Source organism: Lynx rufus, unplaced genomic scaffold (genome assembly GCF_022079265.1).
Source record: "Lynx rufus isolate CCGP_SWC_20201006 ecotype Redwood Valley unplaced genomic scaffold, mLynRuf1.p SCAF_25, whole genome shotgun sequence".
Taxonomy (NCBI): domain Eukaryota; kingdom Metazoa; phylum Chordata; class Mammalia; order Carnivora; family Felidae; genus Lynx; species Lynx rufus.
The window spans coordinates 12,657,847-12,682,463 of NW_025814840.1; the positions used below are offsets into that span (position 1 = coordinate 12,657,847).

A 24,617-nucleotide genomic window follows, 5' to 3' on the forward strand; every position below is an offset into this window, starting at 1 on the left:
TGTGGACTAGATTTGGGCCCAGAGAGCTTTTTTAACTGTTTATATTTTTAAAAGCCTCCTCCTCCCCTCTTTTTCCCTTCTGTCTCAGGTGACTGTGAGCCTTGTTTTACTTGCCTCCTTGGGGTATTTACATTTCAAAGAAACGTGGTAACATTTACATCTTCAAGGGACCTTGGGAGAAAGCTAGTTTTCTTCTAGGGGTTTTAGGGTCTATTTGTCTATTATCAGAAGGCTAGGGTAATACTACTTAAATTGTTCCTTCATTTTCTGAAAAGCAGGAAGGTTCTGATTCCAAAGTTCTGATCTTTTACAACATCTGTAGCCATTCTGAGATGAATAAGGGGGTTTTGGGAGATGGTGGAGATAGGTAGACTTTGAATTGTTTCTAGAGCTGCATTTCTGGTTTTGCAAAGATTTGTAAGATAGGGACAGTTGCTCTTAATTCTGAAAACTGGCTTATAGTCTTAAAGGTATCCAGGGGCCGAACCGCCCATCTAACTACACTGGCTTCAATTTGCTTCTTTTTATCAGGGAGAAGATCTTCAATCAAGATGGAAATCACAAGATTCTTGTGTTCTAGGTTTAGAGCTGTTGGTCTTTGGAATATTTTAGTAAATCCTTCCAGGAAAGACTTGAGAATGTGTTTCTTTCCCTCTGGGTTACATGGTTTCATTTTAGTTCAGGTGAGAAGGCCTAAAAAGTATTCCTCTCATCTCTGAAGACCGGCTTCCAGGCTGGCCCACTTCTGACCATAGAGCTACTTAACAAGATCCTTTCAAATATCTTGTCAGGTTTCAACAGGCACAAACGGTAAATATTCCTGGCAGTATTGAACAATCCCTTGAATACAAGAGGCATCCCCAAAGAGGGTGCGGAGGATACTGCCTGCCCAAGATAACCACCAGCCGCCCCCAAACATAACGGAAAGAATGAAAGACTTAGTTCTCCTGAGAGCTGGCAATGGTTGATAGGACCCTAGCCGCAAATGGAGTGCAACGCACATCTCTGGCCAAATTTGGGGGGCCCCCAACCTGACACAAAGCAAGATAAATAAGAAGGCAGTAGCTGTCCCCGGGAGAGAAAGGATCAACAACCAACGGGTACCCAAAAGTAAATTCTCGAGAGTCACAATTCAAAGACCTCATTGTCACAAATGTCTTTTTGCCTGCCAATCTGAATTTGGAAAGGAAGGGACAGCATGAAATTTTACCTTCCTCTCTCAACCAGGCGCTACAGATAGAGATCTGGGACAGCTGACTTTGGCGAGAATTCTTACCGTTTGCTGGCTTTTGCTAGTTTTCCCAGGATCCCATCTGTAGGCTCTGGAGGGAGTGGGGTGTCCCAGCAGGTCATATCCTGGTCACCAGAAACCATAGAGCAGGAAAAATAATTTTCCCTCTACCTTTTATGGTGAGTGCTTGGCTGAGACCCCTTTTTCTGTAGGATACCCCATAAATGGATAAGCTTATCTAGGTTAAAAGTTCTCCACTGTGGGCCACTGTATTTCAAGATTATCTTTGGTAAGGTCAACCTGTTTGTTCCTCCTTAAAACAAAATTTTATTCCCCCGAGGCCTCATGCTGGACCCAGGCCAGCTTAGATTGGACCCAGATCTGGCAGATATGTTTCTTAGGACTTCTTAAATCTACAGGTTCCCCTCACAGCCTTTTTTCTTGAAATGTATTTATTAAAGAAACTGGGTATTTGCCCTTCACCGTGTCCCATACTCTGGATTTTGCTGATCATGTCCCTACAGTATCATTGAACATGTTCTTCTGGGAACATACAGGAACATGTTCTCCTGTATTTCCTGTAAACTGGTGGTTAGATCTGGAGACTTGTTATCAGTTTATATTTACGCAGACTCTTCTTTTTTTAAACCTCACTCCTTCTTGTTTTTTTTTTTAAGCTTATTTATTTATTTTGAGGTGGGGGAAGGGTAGAGAGAGAGGGAGAGAGAGAGAATCCCAAGCAGGCTCCACACTGCCAGTGCAGAGCCTGACATAGGGCTCGAACCCATGAACCGTGAGAGCATGACCTGAGCCAAAATCAAATGCTAGACGCTTAGCCTACTGAAGCACCCAAGGCATCCCAACAGACTCTGTTTTCTTTTTTTATTTTTCTTTTTTTATTTTTAAAAGTGAAAATTTTAAAAAATGTTTATTTTTGAGACAGAGACAGAGCATGAGTGGGGGAGGGGCAGAGAGAGAGGGAGACACAGAATCCGAAGCGGGCTCCAGGCTCCGAGCTGTCAGCCCAGAGCCCGAGGCGGGGCTCAAATCCGTAGACTGTGAGATCATGACCTGAGCCGAAGTCGGACACTTAACCGACCAAGCCACCCAGGTGCCCCCAGACTCCTTGTTTTAATCATTGGTGTGACGGACCAATGACCAGTGGGAAGGACCTCCGTTAACACATCATGCCGTGTTCCTTCATGCGCTCACAGATGGAACTCACACACCTTTGGGCACTATTTCTAGAACAACTGTGGTATTCAGGCCTTATTCTGTATGAATCTCCTCACCCTATTTTCTAGAGGAAGTCAGGAAGGGACGGGGCTAACACATACCAGGCATTGTCGAAGCTTTGCAGCTACAGTAGTGACCAAAGTGGACACTGTCCCAGCTTTCAAGGGGACACACTGCCTTGCGGGGAAAGCAGCCAGAGCTAGCACGAGTCAATAAGGTCATTACACAGCGTGTTCTGCACTTGGAAGGACACAAACAGGAAGCGGGGACAGAAATGGGGGGCCAGGGAGTGAGGGAAGAGAGGAAAGAAGAGGAGGAGACTATGCTGGCTACCTCTCTTAGAGGCTGTACCTCCCTGAGCTCTGGAGGACGGGAGTGAGCCAGTTATGTGACTGTATGGGGCTGGGGAGACAGTGCTGCTGGTGGCAGGGTTGGAGAGCATGCCAGGGACCTTGGAGGTGGGACACATGGGACACGGGCTGGGAAAGGGAAAAGAATCACGGCCGACTCTCCAGTTTCCTGGCTTAAGCAATGGGGCGAATGGCATGGATCTCTCAGTAGTTCCCACTTTGTTCCCTTTGGAGGTTGTAGGGCCCACTTCTGTCCTCCTGGCCTCTTAAGAACCTTCTAGGTGGGGTGCCTGGGTGGCTCAGTCGGTTGGGCGGCCGACTTTGGCTCAGGTCACGATCTCGAGGTCCGTGAGTTCGAGCCCCACGTCGGGCTCTGTGCTGACAGCTCAGAGCCTGGAGCCTGTTTCAGATTCTGTGTCTCCCTCTCTCTGACCCTCCCCTGTTCATGGTCTGTCTCTCTCTGTCTCAAAAACAAATAAATGTTAAAAAAAAAAAAAGAACCTTCTAGGCCCTTCCCTTTGTGTTCCCTGTGCTTCTGTTGCTTGCTCGACTTTAAGAAGGAGAAAAGGAACCAGACAATGGGAGCATCACACCCTTGAGAGGTTTGTACAGTGAGACTGGCATCCAAATGTAAGAGAATATTATTGTTCAAGTCAGCCATTAATTGGTATGTCTCAAACAAACAAAGAAACATTTACTGGGGAGTTTTTTCTTTTTAAAGCATATTTCTGTTAAGTTTATTTATTTATAGTGAGAGAGAGAGAGAGGGAGAGAGAGAAGGAGAGAGAGAGAATCCCAAGGAGGCAGCACACTGTCAGCACAGAGCTGCCTGCGGGGCTCGAACTCACAAACCGTGAGATCATGACCTGAGTGGAAAGGACAAGTCGGATGCTTCACTGACTGAGCCACCCAGGCGCCCCCAGGAAGAAGTGTAAAGCTAAGACTCAGACGATACTTCTGGATGTTCTGTCTATGACATTTATACTCTGTTGTCGTCTTTCTTCGTTATCACCAGCAATTGAGCCACATGTACCATTAAAAAATGGCTGAAAAGTAATTGTGCAGGACAGATCCTAATGAGGGTTATGTGGTCTGTGTCCAAAGCATTTGCAGTGTTCTTGATACTTGTCTAAACACTCGATTCCCAAAGCAGTCCTTGTGATAATAGAAACAGCCCCGTGCCCAGATTCTAAATAAGAAAAGACACCGGGAATGTTTTCAAAATTGTGGGACTGACTTCAATGCCACCGGAAAACAGCTTTTTAAAACTAAGTTGTGTGCATGTGGCCTCCGTGTGATCGCTTCCCACTAGCGGCTGGTAACTGCCAGCTTCTGGAGGCTTTGGGAGAGTGAGCTGTTTCCCACGCCCCCACACACAAGTCCCGCTGGGATGTCCGTGCAGGGAGATGTGTGGATGGGCTGGCGGGACGAGAGGGTGAGAAATGAGCTGGCAGCGCTCCTTCCCTGACTCCCTTCTCCGCAGCCTGCCAGCAGCACGCTCTGGAAAATCATCACTGTGCCAGATGGTGCTGGAAATTGTGTCCTCTAAACAGTTAACAGCCCGTGAAGACGGGTGTAAAGGGAGGGCTTTGCAAAGTCCACGCGGAACTCCCAGAACTCTTGTGGCTTTCTCTTCCCGGAGCCCAGATCTGCTCCACCCCTTTGAACCTTTTCACCCAGTTCTCCCGCCTGTTGCAGGGTTTGCTTTTTAGTTCTCTTAAGTGTGTACCCCGCCCCCTTCTGTAGTAGTGAGGTCTGTAGCGAGTGGAGGAGAAGGCTGGAGGAGGGAAGGGGTGGGGGGAAATAAGTGACTTGGAAAACCCAACCTCCCTCCCGCCGAAAGCCGAAATCGACTCCTTAACAATAAAGAGTGCCTTGTTTGCATTCATGTTCTTGTGATCCACAGACTCTTAAAGAGCACACTAAGGTGCCATTTGCAAAATCTCTCCCATTTGATTAGGGCAGTTTTTTAACAGTTGACTTATTTTTGAGAGAGAGAGAGAGAGAGAGAGCATGCACACACACACACACACACACACACACGCACGCATAAGCGGGGGAGGGGCAGAGAGAGGGATGCAGAGAATCCCAAGCAGGCTCTCCACTGTCAGCACAGAGCCCGATGCAGAACTCAGACCACGAACTGCCAGATCACGACCTGAGCCAAAATCAAGGGTTGGACCCTTAACCGACTGAGCCACCCAGGCGCCCCTAGGGCATTCTTATTCACAAATTCTTGGAGTAAAAAGAGCAACCAGAGCGGTGTTCTGTGTCATCATAGGATTGTGCACTAACAAGAAAGAGCAAAGGGGTCAAAGCCTCATTCTTAGCATGGCTTTGCAGGAGACCCAAGCACTCCCACCACCAAGTGCCTTCCATCAAGGGGCTCTTTGTCCCCCTCCCTTTTTTCCCCAAGGCGTGTGGGGGTTAGCTGGATGAGAACACTGAGCTCTTTTTGTAGGGCGTTAAAACTGATTTCAAGGAGGCTGTACACAGTGATTAAAGAGGGCCAACTTCGGAGTCTGGCTCCCTGGGTTCGAATCCCAGTGCTGACACTGGGTACCTTTGGACAAATTGATTTAACTTACCTCATTTTCTCCACCAGAAAAACATGGAAAATAACAGTATCTAGTCTTATGGGGTTCTTCTAAGGATTAAATGTTAATAAGATGTCTGGAACATGGGGGCACCTGGGTGGCTCAGTTGGTTAAGCATCTGCCTGTTGTTTTCAGCTCAGGTCATGATCACATGGTCACACCTCGTGAGATCGAGCCCTGCGTCGGGCTCTGCACTGACAGTGAGGAGACTGCTTGGGATTCTCTGTCTCCCTCACTTTCGGCCCCTGCCCTGCGCATGCTTCTCTGTCTCTCTCTTAATAAATAAATAAACTTAAAAAAAAAAAAAAAGATGCCTGGAACATGATAAACACTCAAAGTGTTAGCTATTATTTTGACAGATTAAACCAGACATAATGATTAATGATACCATAATGTCCCATTTAAATGTACTTTTTTTTTTTTTAAGTTTATTTATTTACTTGGAGAGAAAGCCAGCACAAGCAGGGGAGGAGCAGAGAGAAGGAGAGACAGAATCCCAAGCAAGCTCTGTCCCATCAGCACACAGCCCGATGCGGGGCTCGAACTCACCAACTGTGAGATCATGACCTGAGCCGAAACCATGGTCAGACGCTCAACCGACTGTGCCACCCAGGCGCCCCGACGTGTGCTTCTTCTTTTTTTTTTTAAGAGATACGCTTCCAATTTATTTTATTTATTTATTATTACCTTTTTTAAAGTAAGCTCGACACCCAAAGTGGGGCTTGAATGCACGACCCTGAGATCAAGAGTCCCATGTTCTACTGACTGAGCCAGCCAGGTGCCCCCAAATTGACTCGTTACTTATTGTATCGTCATCTGTTTGTGTCAATCCTTCCCCATATCCTTCTGGATCACGGGATCCTTGAAGGCAGAGCCTGGGTACTACCCACAGCACCTGACACAATCCTGGTATGTAACGACTGCTCAGTTTGTTGGGGAACGTGATGAAGGCTTTCACAATGGCTTATGTGTGAGGGGTGCTTTGCGAGAGGCAAAGCACGCGTGCATGGAGAGCCCAAGATTTGAAGTTCAAGACACGTGTCCGAGGTTGGGTGACTGGTCTAGGCCAGAGTCAGGTCCTGTGATTCTCGCCCCTGGAACCTTCCACTGGGTCATCCTGCTGAGGAGGGCAGTCCCGAGTCTTACGGTTCGGGACCCTGCCCTTCTCCAGTTCCGTTGTATTTGACGGACGGGGGGTGCCTGTGGCAGTGTTCCGTGAGTGGCAGTTCAGAGTCCCTGAGGAAGACGGTTTTTTTTCCCTGCATGCCTCGTAACTATGCTTGGTTTTGTACAGGTCACCACAAATGGCATTATTGCCATGAGTGAACCCCCGGCCAAAGAATCCTCCCCTGGGCTCTTCCCACCGACCTTCGGAGTAGTTGCACCTTTCCTGGCGGACTTGGACACGACAGATGGCTTTGGGAAGGTTTATTACCGGGAAGACTTATCCCCCTCTGTCACTCGGCTGGCAGCGGAGTGTGTCCAGAGAGGGTTCCCAGAAATCTCTTTCCAGCCCAGTAGCGCGGTGGTTGTCACTTGGGAATCCGTGGCCCCTTACCAAGGGCCCAGCAAGGACCCCGCCCAGGAAGGCAAGGTAAGCGCTCACCCAGGTTCAAGTGCGAATACTCCACAGGTTAGCTTTGCACACTTCAGTCTTCCTTGAAGGAAGGAAAATACTTGAGTGAGTCGAGAAGCCATCTCTAGATCTGAAGTCACTGTTCAGGACACGCCTCTGTTTCTCCTTAGAAAAATAATTTCACTCCGCCATTATTTAATGTTTACAGTATTACAGAGGAGAGAGAACCTTGAAAGGTCCCAAACCACTCCCTTTAAACACAGGAGGTTCCAGGTTGGTGGTTCCCAAAGTGTGTACCATAGAACACCCAGTCCTGCACGAGAGTCCTTGAGAAAAAAGCCCCCCCTGGGCAAATAAATTTGGAGATGCAAAACTTTCTCTCTCTCCTGGTGACTCACTCTGAAAAGTCCTATGATAAAGAAGACTGTGTAATTTTCTTTTTAAGTTTATTTGTTTATTTTGAATGAGAGAGAGCATACGAGCATGCAAGCAGGGGAGGGGCAGAGAGAGAGAGGGAGGGAGAGAGAGAGAGAATCCCAAGCAGGCTCTGCACTGTCAGCACAGAGCCTAGTGTAGGGCTCATTCTCACCAACCATGAGATTGTGACCTGAGCAGAAACCAAGAGTCAGGTGCTTGACCGACTGAGCCACCCGGGAGCCCCGAAACTGGCTTAATTTTTAAAAAAAATTTAGGAGTCCCCAAACCTTTTGGCCAGATTCTTTTTTCCCCTCCCGAATAAGACCTGTTACATCCCACAGAACACGCTTGGGGAAAGTCTGTCGTGGGCCTGTGTGACACAGTTTACTTTTTGTATCTGTGTGAGTGCCATCCTTGGAAACTGCTTAAAACCTGCCATTTCTGAAGTGTCTGTCCCTGTCACTTGAGTGATAAATGCCCAACCCCTTGTGCAGAGCCCTTGCCTGCCTCTTGGGCCTAATCTCCCCTTACTTCTCCACACACCCTTTGCAGCACAATTTACACGAAATTGTTAGCAATTCTCTGATCATCCTGCTCCCCACCCCCCCCCCCTCCAATATCTTGCACTTGCTTTCCTCTCTGCTGGTGACAGCCTCTCCCCGACTCCCACGGCTGGTGTCGAACTTGTACTTGAGCTTCCCAACTTGCACAGCCTTGTCTGCTCCCTCCCTCCCAGCATCGGGCATTTCTTTCTGTGGCTGCAATAGCACTTGGTTACAACTCCCTTAAAGAATCTGCCCCCCGTTGTTTTTTAAGAGTTTATTTTTAAGTAATCTCTACACCCAACATGGGGTTCGAACTCCCAACCCCAAGATCATGAGTCACATGCTCTACTGACTCAGCCAGCCAGGCACCCCTGTCCCCTAGTTTTGCAATGTTTTCTTCACATGTCAGTCTTCCCATCTGGACCAGAAATTTTCAAGCACAGGGACCATGTATTTATAGGAAAGATAACCAGTATTTAAGGAATATCGTCTCTGTGCCTGGCCCTTCGTGTTTCACACAGATCTCCTATCATTTCTGCGAAGTAAATGGTTTTCTCTCCATCTGGCAGATTCAGAAATCCAGACTTAGAGAATTTAAGTAACAGGCCCAAAGTCACACAACCCATGATGAGTCAGGCAAGGATTTGGATCCGCATCTGTTTTCTCCCAGAGCTCACGATTCTTCTTACTGTGTGTTGCTTGGGCTCAACAGATGTATGCTAAATGCTGTTGAGCGTGATGTTTGAATAAATTTCATAGTAATGGAAACAAATTCTGTGGATAAGAATTTGCTAACTTACCTAAGATTTAGGTCTAGAGGTAACGTCTCTGTAATTTTTGGCTAACCTTCATGCAGAAAGTATTCGTTCATTAATTGGAAAATTTCATGTTGACAAAGGCTCAGAAATATTTAAGTGGAGCCATCCTGGAATACTTGGTTTTTGCTACAAAAATACTTTTAGAATAAGGTGAGGATACTGCCATCTCTGGATGTTCTCTGTGTAGCCTGGGAAATAGAACAATTTAAGATCCATCGATATTTTCCTGAGTAACTCAACCTCAACTCATCTTCACAGAGAAACACATTCCAGGCTGTTCTGGCCTCCTCCGATTCCAGCTCCTACGCCATTTTCCTTTATCCTGAAGACGGTCTGCAGTTCGACACGACATTTTCAAAGAAGGATGAGACCCAAGTTCCCGCTGTGGTTGCATTCAGTCAAGGCGTACAAGGATTTATATGGAAGAGCGATGGAGCTTATAACATATTTGCCAACGACAGAGAATCAATTGGAAATTTGGCCAAGTACGCTTTCTTTGTTCTTCAGTCGATTATCCCCTTCATGATCATTTCATTATTAAGATGATCATTTTATTATTTTACTAAGGATGATATATGATATAATGGGCACTATGGAACATTACCTAAAAGTGTTCCCACAGATTTAAATTTTGTATGTAGTTTTTTATATTATGTAGTGTTTTTTTCCTGATGAACTAAAAGTAATACACTCTTAGGATGAGCAGGCTTCCTATTTTTTAGATCTCATGCTCATTTGAAACTGTTTCTACTATCTCTTCTGCAAGTATAAAGTTAGAAATAAAAGCTATTCAAACCCTATCTCCTGCTATGAACCCAGGGCTGAGGAAAACCTTCTCCCGCCACACGGACTAGAGGAGAAATTCTCACAACAGAAATAGTGCTCTCTTGGGCTATTTCGTAGAATTTGGCGGAAGCGGGGAAAGCTCAGACTACTTTTTCTGAAACTAAAATCTTTCCTCTCCCAGTATACTTTAAAAAATGAAGAAAGAACACCCTCCCTCAACATCATATTGTCAAATTGACTCTAAAACTCCCCTGCCCTTGACTTAATGGCCTGCTTAGCAACTGGCTTTATATGGGTGAGGAAAGCCCTCATTTATACTTCTTGCCTATTTCCATGCTGTAAATTCTCCTTTATTGGCCGCTTTCCGGCTACCCACTTCGTGTTGCTCAACCATGGAGCTCAGAAGAGAACCATGCTCAGCACGCAGATGCAATAGATTTCAATAACTTCCAGAACATGTAGGCGATCGTAAAATAAATCAACGTGATGAGTTTCAAGTATTTGTTGCCTTTGTTTTTTTAATGTAATTTATTTAATTATAAGTTTACGTAATTTAATTGCTTACAATGGCTGTGTTTAATAACTGGCTTGCAAAATTGCTAACATTTAACAACTGGTTCTCATGAGCTGGTGCTAGCAAGGTCCTGTATACCCTTGCCTTTCCTGGAAGTCCCCGGCAGACAGATTGAATACAGATCTTATTTCTGCAGGGCTTTTTGGATCCTCATCCCCCCGTCCCACCCCAGCATCTTGCTCAGTGTTCCCCACCGAGGAACATCTGTCCCCTCCTTCCGCTGCAGAAGCTGGTCATTTTGCGTAGTTTCTGATAGGAGCACTTCCAATCACAGACACATAAGAACAGTAAGCATGGTGCCCAGAGGAGAGATTAGGGTTATTCTGCTGTGTTTTTTAATTATAAAAGGCCTTTAGATTCTGAATCTCATTTGCATCTCACCGTACCTTTGGAACATAAAAAGGTAAACTGAGGCCTGTCCAAGATTCCATGGCTGATAGGCTTGGGATTTCTGATCATCCAAGTCTGTACTGTTTTCACTCATAACACTTCTGACACCAAATAGGTGGGATTCCCCCCCCCCCCCCCCATACCAAGCAATACTCTAACTCTCTGGACATCCACTTGGTGTCCTACAATTCAGTTCAGTTCTGACACTAACAGCCCAGGGTGAGCACGGACCCCACTGGTTAAGGGCTCAGTCCCGCAAGACCGGCCCCACTGCAGATGCCAGCCACACTTTCCAGGTTGCCACTTGTACTTCTGATCAACCAGCTCTATAAATTGGGGGTTTCTGTGACCCCCCCACACACACCCCCACCCCGCTCAGGTTGGATAATTTGCTAGAATGGCTCAGACTCAGAGAAGCACTTTTCTTACTATCACCAGTTCATTTTATGTTCTTTTCTAACGTTTATTTATTTATTTCAAGACAGAGAGGGAGTGAGAGTGTGGTAGGGGCAGAGAGAGGGGGAGAGAGAGAGAGAGAGAGAGAGAGAGAGAGAGAGAATCCCAAGCAGGCTCTGCACTGTCAGAGCAGAGCCCAATGCAGGGCTCAAACTCATAAACCGTTGAGATCATGACGTGAGCCGAAACTGAGTTGGACACATAACCGACTGAGGCACCCAGGCGCCCCACCAGTTTATTTTAAAGGATACAAGTCGGGAACAGCCCAGATAGAAGAAATGTATAGGGCAAGGTGTGGGAGGGAGAGGAGGCTTGAACCCTCCATGCTATCCCTGGGCACACCACCTACCAACGCAAAAGCTCTCCCAACCTCATCATTTAGGGTTTTTTTTTTTTACATAAGCATGATGGATAAACTCATCGGCCTTGATGATTAACCCAGTCTCCAACCCCCTCCCCTCTCTGGAAGTCAGGGCTTGGGGCTGAAAGTTCCAACCTTCCAACCTTGCCCTGGTCTTTCTACTGCCCCGCCCCCATCCTGAAGCTCCCCAGGGTTGCAACCACCACTCGTTCATTGGCAGAGAAAAGCCCATCTCATCACTCCAGAGATTACAAGGATTTTAGGAGCACCGTGGCAGAACGAGAGGTTTCAGGCTGATGCCAGACGCCCAGGGCTCCTTCTGCTTGGTTAGTGGGGGCGGTTTGTGGTTGCTGGCCTGTTTTTAAGAAGCCCATCCTTCTCCTCTAGGAGCAGTAACTCCGGGCAGCAGGGCGTCTGGGTGTTTGAGATCGGGAGCCCGGCCACGGCCAGTGGTGTAGTGCCCTCCGACGTGAGCCTCGGACTGGACGACGGAGCAGAATATGATGATGAAGATTACGACTCGGTGACACATCTGGGCCTAGAGGACATGGGCACGACATCCTTCCCCTATGAGGCTCCGAGAAGCGGAGACCCCAGCATGCACAGCGTGCCCTGGGTCCTCTCCCCGCGCCGCCTGCCCACCGAGAGACCCCCTGGACCTCCCGGACCTCCTACGGAGAGGACCAGATCTTTCCAGCTGCCGGGGGAGAGGTTTCACCAGCAGCACCCACAGGTCATAGACGTGGATGAAGTTGAGGAAACAGGAGTGGGTAAGGCCTTTGAGGTTGCAGCTGGTATGTTCCTGGACACTTGGGCTTCCAGACAGGAGTCCTGCTGGGGGGATGTCAGTTGCGTGTCTCACATGGTGGTTTGTGAGGACGTGAGCTGGGGAAGTAGAGGCAGACCCCGTTCTCAGCCGTAGAGCTTCGGTGGATGGGCCTGATGGCTGCAAAGACTCCAAGCCATCTTTTGGGATTAGGGCTGAGGTTATGGGGGACTGCTGAGCGGGTGCTCTTTCAAGTTTCCTCTTACTCGTTTCTGTCGTTTTAAAGAGAAAAGTGCTTTGGAATTATTTTGCAAGTCTGATTTTCTTATTGGTGACTTCTGGGATCAGAAATGTATTCACCCACCTGAAAAAACATTTTCGAAGTTTCTTTGGCTATTTACGCAGTTTATCTTTGACGTTTATTTCCTCTTGGTTTTGGAAGGAGAATGGTTGATTATTTTTCCTCCCTGGTCCTGTCAGCTTCAGAGTTGGTTTGTGAAGATTTAAAAATGCAACACAAACAGAGTCCTCTTTTAAAGATAGTTTTAAAATACAGTCTCTTCTAATCTCTTCTAGTCAACCACATTCTATCAGATTTTTGCTGCATTCTGAGGGAAAACCATTTGGGCTCCAGCGTGCTTTGATTTGTCTTATAAAAGATGTTCAAATTAAACTGTATTTACTCTGTTTCGCTCTTCAGGCTGACGCATAATCCATTAATATTCATATAAATGAGATGGCCCAAGCCTTTAAATGTTGTTTACTGCGACTCTTTCCTGCTTCTACTACGAAGTGTTAAGGTCCCCGGCAAAATCTACTCCGTTGCACATGATTCACTCTGTTTTATTTCTCCTTCTGATTTGTTTCATCCAGGTCCTTATACGTGTTTGTTCTTTTCGAATATCCCAAAGCATGGACAAGATCTGGTGGGCAGGGGAAGAGTGCTTACTTTTTAGGCACAGAAATGGGGAAATTACCCCTTACTGGCATGATGAGGACATAGGCTCATGTCTCAGGGCTCCCCTATACACGCTGCGCCCTGGATTTCTTGGGGTGATGCTAACAGCTAGCATATGGCACTCTGTGCTTACAGCTGGTTCCAGACTGATTTCTCCGAGACATGTAGGGTGTGTTTACTCGTAGAACTTGTTCCAGACTGATCCCCCCAGACATGTGGGGTGTATTTACTTGTAGGTGTTTAGTCTGGAATCTTATTCTGCTTTTCCCTGTCTAGGTGTCTCTGACATAACATTTGTGAAGCTTTCATCATACCTAGCACCAACAACTTATGGTGGTTTATTACTTGGTACTGGTAAAAGCCTAGACTTGAACCCCAAATGTGTCTAGAACAGATGTTTCCTGTCCCTCCAGTCCCACTGTTTTTATTAGAAAGGTCAGTCTCCTGTAGCCAGCAGTACATTCCCGGTGTTCTTTGAAAAGTCACCCACAGATACACAGGCCATAAGGGACCCACTGGGAGCTGGGCCCACAGCTAGAGCTGAAGTAATTAGTCACGTCTTGTGTGTTCAGCTCAGGGCCCGAATGTTCCCAGCTCCAAACGCCACCCTTATACACACTGGAAATTCCCTTCGGAGGGTGTAGACTAATCAAATCCACCACTAAAGGTTAAACTTTAATCTTCCCTCGTAACAGTCACTTATAAATTGGATCATTATCCCCTCTGAAAGTCCATCCCTCTTGTGCTTTTGAAGTTCATTGCAAATTAATTTGCTCTGGATTATTAAATTTAATGAGCTAGTTCATAGTTCTAATAAAATGAACCTGGGAAGTAGGAATTTGAAATAGAAATTCTTTTTGTTTCTTGGGTCAAAGGCCTTTAGACCAAGGATGACTAAAGAATTACTTCGAATCAGCTTTTGAGTATAAGGGCTTCTGAGTTTCCCCTGGGGAGAAGAAAGAGGCAACAAAGTTTTAAAATATTTTAGGTCATTAAAATGACACATTTTATGAGATAGATCTATATGTGTAATTTTCTTTTACCACAATAAATAACAGTAAAAAAAAAAAAATTTAGGGGCACCTGAGTGGCTCAGTCGGTTCATCATCTGACTCTTGGTTTCAGATCAGGTCATGATCTCGAGTGTTGTGAGTTCAAGCCCCACATCAGGCTCCTAACTGACAGTGCAGGACTTGCTTGGGATTCTCTCCCTCTCTCTCTCTCTCTCTCTCTGCCCCTCCCCCACTCACCCTCTGTCTCTCTCGAAAATGAATAAATAAACTTAAAAAAATTTACGGTCTCAGGGGCACCTGAGTGGCTCAGTTGGTTAAGCGTTGGACTTCAGCTCAGGTCATGATCTCACAGCTCATGGGTTCGAGCCCCGCATTGGGCTCCGTGCTGACAGCTCAGAGCCTGGAGCCTGCTTCGGTTTCTGTCTCAGTTTCTCTCTGCCTCTCTCCACTCACGCTCTTGTCTCTCCCTCAAATATAAATAAAAATTAAAAAAAAAAAAAACTACGATCTGCCCCAAAATGTCAAGCCCATGTGGCTACATTACCTGGATCCCATATTAAGATTGTATTTGGTGGTAGTAGCCTAATATCGATACAGTGATAATATTGATTGCATGACCCAGTACGTAGGATTATAGCATTTTATAATAATTCACCCTTGCGATGTCTCAAACCCCGTTTAGACCCATTTGCTTTGGTGGTTTGCGTACTGCAGCCACCATACTACGTAAGAAGCTACAAGTGTGAGCACTGTCCTGGAATCCCCCCAGCAGACGGGAAGGGCTTGGGGGCACACAGTGTCATTAACCCAGCCTGGTCCACCGCCATGCACACGCTAACCGGTGTGCCGTGTTTTCCCTAAACAGTATTCAGCTACAACACAGATTCCCGCCAGACGTGTGCCAACAACAGACACCAGTGCTCTGTGCACGCAGAATGCAGGGACTTTGCCACGGGCTTCTGCTGCAGCTGCGTTGCTGGCTACACTGGGAACGGCCGACAGTGTGTCGCAGAAGGTACTCGGCTTTTGTGTGTTCCATTTGTGCGGGAGGAAGGAGGGAGTGGAGTTTCTGTTTTGGTGCTTGTTTTGAAAGGTTGGCTTTTACCCAGATCTCTAAAGGTGAGTAGTCTTTTTAGTAGGGCAATCATATTTAAGATCTCGTTCCCATTCTTTGTCATCCTCTCCTAAAGGGTATTTCTCGGGGAATGCCCGTTTTTCTAGCACGGTGAGGTCTCTTTCTTTCCTGCGCTGTTTTTTCCTCCATCTTTGAAATGAGCCCATCTTCACAACGGCCCCTAGTGTTGGACAAAGGCTGAAGTTTTGAAATAATGCAGCCTGGACCTGGCATCGTTAATGCCTCTCATTTCCCTCACTTTCTTTCCAACCTCCCGTGTGGCGCTGCTCGAAGACCTGACTGGCCTAATGGTTGTTAAGCCCCAGCTGGGCCAACTTGGGTGGCTGTAGACCAGAGTTTGTAGTGGGGAAAAGTCTAGTCCAGTCACCCTTCCCCTTGGGTTGTCCTTCCCCCATGCCTCTAAAATCACAGCGCGATGATGGCAGAGCATAAGGGGCACGCCAATTAATTCCGGGCTCCAGACCCATGGGGGGGCTGACTCCAAAATGGATTCAGCTGTGGGCGGACATCAGCTCTGAGCTCTGCACCCAAGAGGACCAGCCAGTCTTGATGTTCTCAGGTGAGAAGAATCTTCTCAGTGAAGGTCTAGGGGGTCAGACAGTGAGGCCTCCAGGAGGTTAGGGCCATAAAATTAAAACCAGCAAAAACCCTACCATACTGAACATTTGTCCCCTTCAGACACCAACTCACCTCACTTGTCACTGGCCATTTTCCTTGTGTTTCACTGGGAACCTCAACTGCTTTGCAAATTTGATTAAATAAAACTCAGTTGCAGAAATGGTTTCTGTTTTTCACATCCCCAGCCATAGCTGTGGTAAAATCAGTTAATTTGCTAAAAAAATTTTTTTCTTCTGGGTCACAATGAGATAAAGTGAGTTTTGTTAAATACTATCTGAAGCAATGAAAGAAAATTATGTGTACTTTTCATGTTAATTTAGGGGCATGTTTTGAACTTCTGTAAATGTAAATCCCACCCCACCCCCCAGGTATGGTGTTCCTTTGCTTCTTTGTTTTAGGCTTGGCTTTTATACTTCTCTCACCCTGAGACAAGCTTCTAGAATCGACACTGAAAACTTTTTCTTAAAGAGCAGCCTCCTTAGCTCTTTCTGTGCCAAATATCAGAGCTGGAAATGCTGAGCAGTTTGTGCTTGTTTTGCAAGCTCAGATATAACAAACTGTTCAGCTACATATTTTGATATTCTATACACGCCCCATAATAGTTCTGTGGTTCAAATATTTGTTGGATTCTTGCTACTTTGGAAACATTTTTCTGGCTCAAGGTTTGGTGGAAAAAATTTGTTTGGTTTCCTTAACTTGGCTTTCCTGCCTGTTTCTGTAATTGTTTAGGGGATGCATTTTTTTCATATTAGTCGTCCCAACTTAATAGCATTCCCCAGTGCAGTGACACAATTTGTGTGCGTAGTTTTTGTGTGTGTATGCTTTGGCTTGTCAGTGACCTTTGGGCATCCCGAACATAGTGAAAGGTCTTCTGAACATGGGCGATGACGGTCAGGTACAAGCCGCTCTGTCTAGTGTGACTCATTAAGAACTTAAATATGTGCAGAAAACTCTGCAGAGACCAAGTGAAGGAGCTGGGTAGGAAAGTCCTGTCCCTATACTCTAGGAAGGGAAACAAGATATGTGCTGTCAATAACTGATAGAATTTAATTCTTTCTTTTTAAAATGTTTATTTATTTTGAGATTGGAAGAGAGAGAGAAAGCAAGCCGAGGGACAGAGAGAGAGAGAGAGAGAGATGGAGGGAGAGAATCCCAAGCAGGACCCGTGCTGTCAGCACAGAGCCTGACATGGGGCTCGAACTCACAAACTGTAAGATCATGACCTGAGCCGAAATCAAGAGTCAGACGCTCAACCGACTGAGCCACCCAGGCGCCCCAAGATGTTGGAGTATCTAACTTGCTTTATAGGTACAGGTCCCATCAGGCATGTTACTCTTTGTTAAAAGGCTGGCTTCTTTGTTTCTTGCTCAGGTTCCCCGCAGCGAGTTAACGGCAAGGTGAAAGGAAGGATTTTGGTGGGGAACAGCCCGGTGCCCATTGTCTTCGAGAACACCGACCTCCACTCTTACGTGGTGATGAACCACGGGCGCTCGTACACAGCCATCAGCACCATTCCCGAGACCGTCGGCTATTCTCTGCTTCCTCTGGCCCCTGTTGGAGGCATCATTGGATGGATGTTTGCGGTGGAACAAGATGGATTCAAGAATGGGTTCAGCATCACAGGTAATTTATCTCAGACGTTGAAATTAATGGACCACACGATGGTGCCTGGGGCCCTGGGGGGGGGGCTGGGGGGTGAATGCAAAGGGAACTTCCTGTCTGCAAAAACTTACTGATGAACATTTTGTGGCTCCAGAAATAAGATTTTGAGGCAAAATCATCAATTTTTTCATTACTATGTACTAACTAAAGCTATCTAGAATTGCATTGTGATCAGGGAGTGATTTCATGTGGGGCGGGGTTTAGAAGTCTCCAGCAGAGCAAGTGATGTCATTTTATACATGCTCACACCCCAAAGTGTGGGGCTCACAGTTTCCCTCATTCTGGTTATCAAGCCTGCCTCCAGATTCCCAACCAATCTGAACTGATAGTTGACGTTTCTTCAGTATCTGCTTGGAGAAAAGGAACCTGTCATTTCTAGCTGGTAAATTAAGCCTGATAAACATAATCCTCCTGCGTCTTAGAAAACCTGACTTTCCTTGAAGCTTCTTAGAGGCTGTGCCAGGGAAAGTTCAGTCTTTATTGGACACAGGGGCATATGGTTGGGAGGAAGGTTTCCATAGAGTAGTCGTGGTCTCTGCTGAGGCCAGCAGCCCTGTGCGTGCTAGAGGCCCTTTTCTGGAACAGCTTGGGTGCAGGAGACTCTGTTCTTCTTCTCCGGCCACTTCCGGGACCTGAAGCCTGTTGTTCTGGGTCACAGGTACCTAGCCGCTGCCTCCGTTTTCTCCACCACTGCCTCCCCTCGCTGGAGCCTCAGCCGTGGCTTTGTTGTGGAAACACCCCAAAAGCAGGGTCTCTGGGCTTTACAAGGGTAACCATCCAAAAGTGATGGAGTGTAAATACATGCTGAAATGTGGCCATTTTCAGAAAGGAGAGGATATATATTTGGAAAAGGGTGGACCTACCCATAAGATATCTAATGTTTGGCCTAATATTTCTTCTCTCTGCCCCTCAGGCATATATATCCTGAGTATTATAACCTCGTTCATGTTCTCATGCAGACATGCTCTTTCCTTGGCAGACAGAGTTGAGCTTTGCAGTCAGACCCACAGACGCTACTCCTTCCCTGCACAGCGTTTCATGCTGGTGTTGCTTTATATGGGGGTTAATTAAAATGGTGATATTTTGAAATTTTTTTTAATGCCTATTTATTTTTGAGAGAGAGACTGATATGGGTGGGGGAGGGGCAGAGAGCGAGGGAGACATAGAATTTGAGGCAGACTCCAGGCTCTGAGCTGTCGGCACAGAGCCCGATGAGGGGCTCGAACCCACGAACTGGAAGATCATGACCTGAGCCGACGTCGGACACTTGACCGACTGAGCCACTCAGGCGTCCCATCATTCTTTTGACTTTTTAAAAAAGAAAAACATTTAAAAATGTAAGGAGCGTTCTTGGCCCAAGGGCTGCCTGCCAGAGTTAGCCCTGGGGTCATCGTTTGCCAGCACCCCTGCTGTAATGGGAGTGTGCAAATGTGGAAAAGGGAAGAAGCCGGGAGAGGGGGCAGGTATTTTTGTTGCCTGTCTGGGGCTACTGCCCTGCACAGACCAAGGAGGTTTCCTGAGCCAACACCTGTAATAAGTGCTCCTCAGGTGGTTTCCGGTAGTGGCCAGGGTTTGCCCTAAGCCACTCCCCCTTCCTGACCACCATTTAGCTGTTACGCTAATCATCATTGTAACTGGCATCTGGGAACGCTTGATGTTTGGCAAAGCACTTTTTAAAAACATTTTTTTAAATGTTTGTTTATTTAGAGAGAGAGAGAGAGAGTGTGTGTATGTGTGTGTGTGTGTGACAGAGAGAGAGAAAGAGAGAGAATGGGGGAGGGAGAGAGGGAAGACAAGAATCCCAGACAGGCTCTGTGCTGTCAGCATGGAGCCCTAGGTGCGGCTGGAGGTGCGGCTCGATCCCTCAAGTCGTGAGATCGTGACCTGAGCCGAAATCCAGAGTTGGACGCTTGATCGACCGAGCCACCCAGGTGCCCTTGGCAAAGCAGTTTGTAACATCCTTTACCTCTTCTGGTGTCCACAAGTCAGAGTGGATCACTCCTTTATCACCAAGAAATGGAGGCTCAGCGGGGTTAGGGGACATGTGCTGGTTTATCCAGTCGGTACCTAGCACTGCTGGTCCTCTGTTCTTCAGCACCATTCCTGAGCCAGCCCATCTCAGATGCAGGGGTGGGGCTGGGAAGGAGTGTCTCTCCAAAGCGCATTGCTCAGTGGGGCCGCATGGACATCCCCGCTCTGTCCTCCGTGTCGCCAGCTCCGTTTCTAGCAATCAGACTAAAGCACCTGTAGAGGAGGTTCTGGCCTCCTTCCCGCGCAGCACTGTGAGCCTAGGGCTGACAGGAGGGGGCTTCCCAGACAGCAAGGTGACAGACTGCCCTTGTTTTCCAGGAGGCGAGTTCACCCGCCAGGCCGAGGTGACTTTCGTGGGGCACCCGGGCAAGCTGGTCATCAAGCAGCGGTTCAGCGGCATCGACGAGCACGGACACCTGACCATCACCACGGAGCTGGAGGGCCGCGTGCCGCAGATCCCCTTCGGCTCCTCGGTGCACATCGAGCCCTACACAGAGCTCTACCACTACTCCCCCGGGGGTGAGCAGCCAGCGCCGTGGGGGAGGGGGGTGGGGCTAGGGGGGTGGGGGGCAGTCCCGGCCTCCGGCCCGCCCACCGCTGCAGCCCCAGCACTGTCTCCTGGGCTTCGGAGCAGGAAATAGATGGGTGCTAGCTTACTAAAATCACCTTTTCCCCTAATTACAGGCATAATACACACTTGTAGAAAATTCGTGCAAAAAGGAAAATAAGCATAATGGTAAAACCATGCCATTATTATTAGATTTAAATGCATTTATTTCCTTTCAGCCTTTTCCCCATATATGTGTGTGTGTGTGTGTATATATACATATGTATATATTTATATGTAAAATACCCCAACATATATATGTAATATCTCAACATAGATCTCATAAGTCTCCGGGGATATAACGTACAGCATGGATATTATATCTGTATGTACTGTATGTATATATGTACATATGTTTGTCTCTATATTTTAACCTGTTTTAAATAATTTCAAATTTACAAAAAAAGTTGAAAACAACACAGTTTACATTTGCCATTTATGCAGCTTCACCAATTGTTAACATTTTGCTACCTTTACTTTACCATTCCATTGCGCATATGTGTGTGTGTATATATATATATATATACATATATATATATGCATGTATATATATATATACGTATACATATATACACGTATATATACGTGTATATATATCACAAATTATACATATTTTTTGAGAATAAGTTGTAGTTGTTGTGATCTTCCGTCCCCTAAATAAGTCACCTATTTTTCCTAAGAACAAGAACATTCTCTTACGTGGCTACAGTACAATGATCACACAGTCAGGAAATTTAACATTGATGCATTTCTATTACACATTCTACAGTTGGGTATATAGTTGTTATTTAAGTAAAATTGCAATTATATCACATCATATCTTCATTTTCAGTGGGCTTTGAAAACATTGCTTAGTGAGTCTGTACTATTATACGGCTATTACTTTAAACCATTCTATTTTCTTTTTTTTTTAATGTTTATGTATTTTGAGAGCGAGCATGTGTGCACACACATACTAGCACAATGGGGGAGGAGCAGAGAGAGAGGGAGTGAGAGAGAATCCCAAGCAGGCTCCACGCTGTCAGTGCAGAGCTCAATGCTGGGCTTGATCTCATGAACCGTGAGCTCATGACCTGAGCTGAAATCAAGAGCTGAACGCCACCCAGGCGCCCCTAAACCATTGTATCTTCTGAAGTTTAAGCTATTTCCAATTTTCCCATCTTGTAACGAGTTGAAATGACCATCTCCATCAGAAATCTTGACCAAATTTCTGATTCTTTTCTAAGATTCAATTCCTAGAAATAGAACTGCTGAGCCAAACAACAGGAACTTTTAGAAGGCTCTTATAAAATTGCCATCCACGAAGGTTGTGCTAATGACCAAGGCTTTGTGGCTTGATTGGGCTCTCCTGGGGATGACAAGAGCTGGGGAACAGGACCCCAGTCTGCGGTCAGCCTGCAACCAGATGGTGTTTCTGGCAGCACAAGCACATGGGAGCTGGACAGGAGGCAGCTTACACTGATCTTTTATTTATCTTCTGGCTTTTGTTATGAACTACATCAGAGCACACAAATATAAAGAGCCTTTTATTCTTTTTTTTTCTTAAATAGGAAGTTGAGAGTTTCATCATATGGGGGAAAAGGAGGCTCTTCTGAGTGGGGAGGGCTGTCTCTCTTCTCTGTTGAGGTTGGCTCACAGCACTTTAGTAATTTTTCAAAAACTGGTTATTGAAACCCATTTAGTGTCTCATTTTTTATATGGGAGAACTGCTTAATCTAGGGTCACACATAGCAGCCCCTATTTATTGAATCCTAAGTAAGATAACTTGCGTGAAGCAGTTAGCGCTCTGCTGGTCACGCGGTCAATGCTCCATAGATGGTAGTTTATCTTAATAGTGGTGGCCCGCTTGAGACCAGAAATTTTACATGCATTATGTCATTCGCGCCCCAACCCATGTTGTAGAAGAAACCGAGGCTAGAGTTGTAACCGGCCTGTGATCACACACCTTGTGAGTGGTAGTGCAAGGTGTAAGTTCAGATGTATCTGCTTCCCCGCGTGTGCTCTTTCCACCAGACCTTACTCTCTGGGGCGGTTCTGGGTGACTTCAGAACTTCTAAAGAGCACGTGATGAGAAAAAGGAATACATATTACTGATGCAGACAGTCCCATTAATAGTATGGGAATCTAGGTAGCAGAGCGAGTCCCAACACGGAAATACATGGCCTTCTGCAACCTGCTGCATCTGATCTCTCATCTGGGCAGGCAATACTGCCAGTAGTTTTAAAGCCCTTGACTAAGCCTCTTGCCTCCTTTGTCTCCCTGCCTTGTCTCCCTTCTTCCCACCGCACCGCACCGCATCCCAGTGATCACATCCTCCTCCACCCGGGAGTACACCGTGATGGAGCCTGAGCACGATGGCGCTGCCCCTTCCACCATCTACACTTACCAGTGGCGCCAGACCATCACCTTCCAGGAGTGCGCCCACGACACCTCCCGGCCGGCCCTGCCCAACACCCAGCAGCTCTCAGTGGACAGTGTGTTCGTCCTGTACAACCAGGAGGAGAGCATCTTGCGCTATGCGCTCAGCAACTCCATCGGTCCCGTGAAGGGTAGGAATGGCAGCTCGGATTGGGCATCGCGTGTCTGCCCGCACATCTATCTCCGCTCTTTTGCGCATAACTTTTCACGTTTTACTCTCAGTGAGAAGATGAAAATATGCTAAAATATGGCCTGACAGACGAAATAATCTCATCACCTGTGATTCTTAGCTTAGGCGTCTCTGTTCTGCTAACCTAAAGCCTCTTCATTGTTCTGTTTGGGGTGAAGAATGCTAACCCGTTGAGTTACCCCACAGAGCGGACCATCCAAAAGGCTACAGCTGGCTTCAGCAGGGCATTTAGAGCACTCGCATGCTCAGCCTTGAATGGAATGTGTGCTCAGAGCCTGAGGAAATCTGAATAAAGTCTGATGAAAGTCAGGCACAGCGCCTATGACGCTCTTTGCCTGTGACAGCACATTGCTGGGGCTGAGGTCGGGTCTATGCATGCTTCTGGCTGCGTGGAAGGAGCTGGCATTTGGAGAGCGAGCATGACATCTCGGCGTCAGACTTCACATTATCCGAATCTCCAAGCCCCAGGGTTCCATATCTTTGGGGTTGGGTATTAAGGTCTTTCTCTTTGTCGGTTATTTTTGGTGGGGTCCCCCCACACCCGGGTCACTTCTCCAGCTGACCACGTTTGTCCTTCCGTAGCCCCACAAAGGACAAGGAGGGCTGGTGTCTTTCTCTATCCTTTGACAACTGTAGCTCTGGGCATCGGGGTTGGCGCATTTTTTCTTAAAAATGTGAATATTTTAGGCTTTGCCAGCTATGCAGCGTCTGTCACAGGATCTCAGTTCTGTCATTCGAGCGCAAAAGCAGCCATTGACCGTTTGCAAGTGAATGCATGCAGCTGGTTTCCAATAAAACTTTATTTACAAAAGCAGGCGTGGATCTGGAGGGATGTAGTTTGCCGATGCTGCCCCCTGGTGACACAGGAGTCTGGTTTCTTGTTCCAGGACCCACTGCTGTTCTCCTGGTCATCAGCTGTGCCTTCCTTTCTGTGGAAGGAGGAAAACCGGCAGGCATTTCTGAATACTCACTTGGCTTTAATGTCTCTCCTTCACAGACGGCTCCCCCGATGCCCTTCAGAATCCTTGCTACATCGGCACTCATGGGTGCGACACCAACGCGGCCTGTCGCCCCGGCCCCGGGGTTCAGTTCGCCTGCGAGTGTTCCATCGGCTTCCGAGGGGACGGGAGGACCTGCTCCGGTACAGCCGTCCATTCTGACTTGTGGGGGGGCTGGGAAGCGAGCTGGGAGGGGGTATCCAGATCCTGCAAACTGGAGGGCTGGGTGTGGCGAGGGAGCGTGGGTGCGGGAGACGCCAGTGGGCCTGCCGAGCCTGGTTAAGCCCCACACCCTGGGTTTCCCGTGGTCACGTTAGGGGTACCGCCCCTTTCTTCCATCTGGTCCAGTGCACAGACTCCGAGCAGTAGAGTAGAATTTAGAAAGCCGCACCGCACACAGGTTTAAAGGGAAGCTGAAGTCAGCGCTGTTTCTAATATTAATAATGTAACGGTCCCTGTAAGGAACCCAGGCACTGCTGGTGTCCTGTGCCCCGCAAACCCCATCTCATTTCTTCCAGCAGCTCTAGAGATCCATTCTTTCGCTTCTGCCTTTTAAATTTTAAAAAATATTTATTTATTTTTGAGAGAGAGAGAGCATGAGGGGGGAGGGGCCTAGAGAGGGAGACACAGAATCTGAAACGGGCTCCAGTCTCTGAGCTGTCAGCACAGAGCCCGACGCGGGGCTTGAACTCACGGACCGCGAGATCATGACCTGAGCTGAAGTCGGCCGCTTAACCGACTGAGCCACCCGGGCGCCCCTCATTATAATTTAATTTTTTTTTTTAACATTTATTTATTTTTGAGACAGAGAGAGACAGAGCATGAACTGGGGAGGGTCAGAGAAAGAGGGAGACACAGAATCTGAAACAGGCTCCAGGCTCTGA

The 24,617-nt window shown here is 47.1% G+C and overlaps 1 protein-coding gene across 1 annotated transcript in view; it reads left to right on the top strand.

Moving 5' to 3' along the window:
- NID1 (nidogen 1) overlaps positions 1-24,617 on the top strand; it is an 83,899-nt gene that overhangs the window by 20,668 nt on the left and 38,614 nt on the right. Inside the window, exons 2-9 of the mRNA XM_047088734.1 lie at positions 6,709-7,008; positions 9,029-9,255; positions 11,725-12,107; positions 14,940-15,089; positions 17,199-17,450; positions 19,839-20,039; positions 22,431-22,676; positions 23,733-23,876. Of these exons, the coding sequence (XP_046944690.1) occupies positions 6,709-7,008; positions 9,029-9,255; positions 11,725-12,107; positions 14,940-15,089; positions 17,199-17,450; positions 19,839-20,039; positions 22,431-22,676; positions 23,733-23,876 (1,903 nt within the window). The remainder of the gene's footprint in view (positions 1-6,708; positions 7,009-9,028; positions 9,256-11,724; positions 12,108-14,939; positions 15,090-17,198; positions 17,451-19,838; positions 20,040-22,430; positions 22,677-23,732; positions 23,877-24,617) is intronic.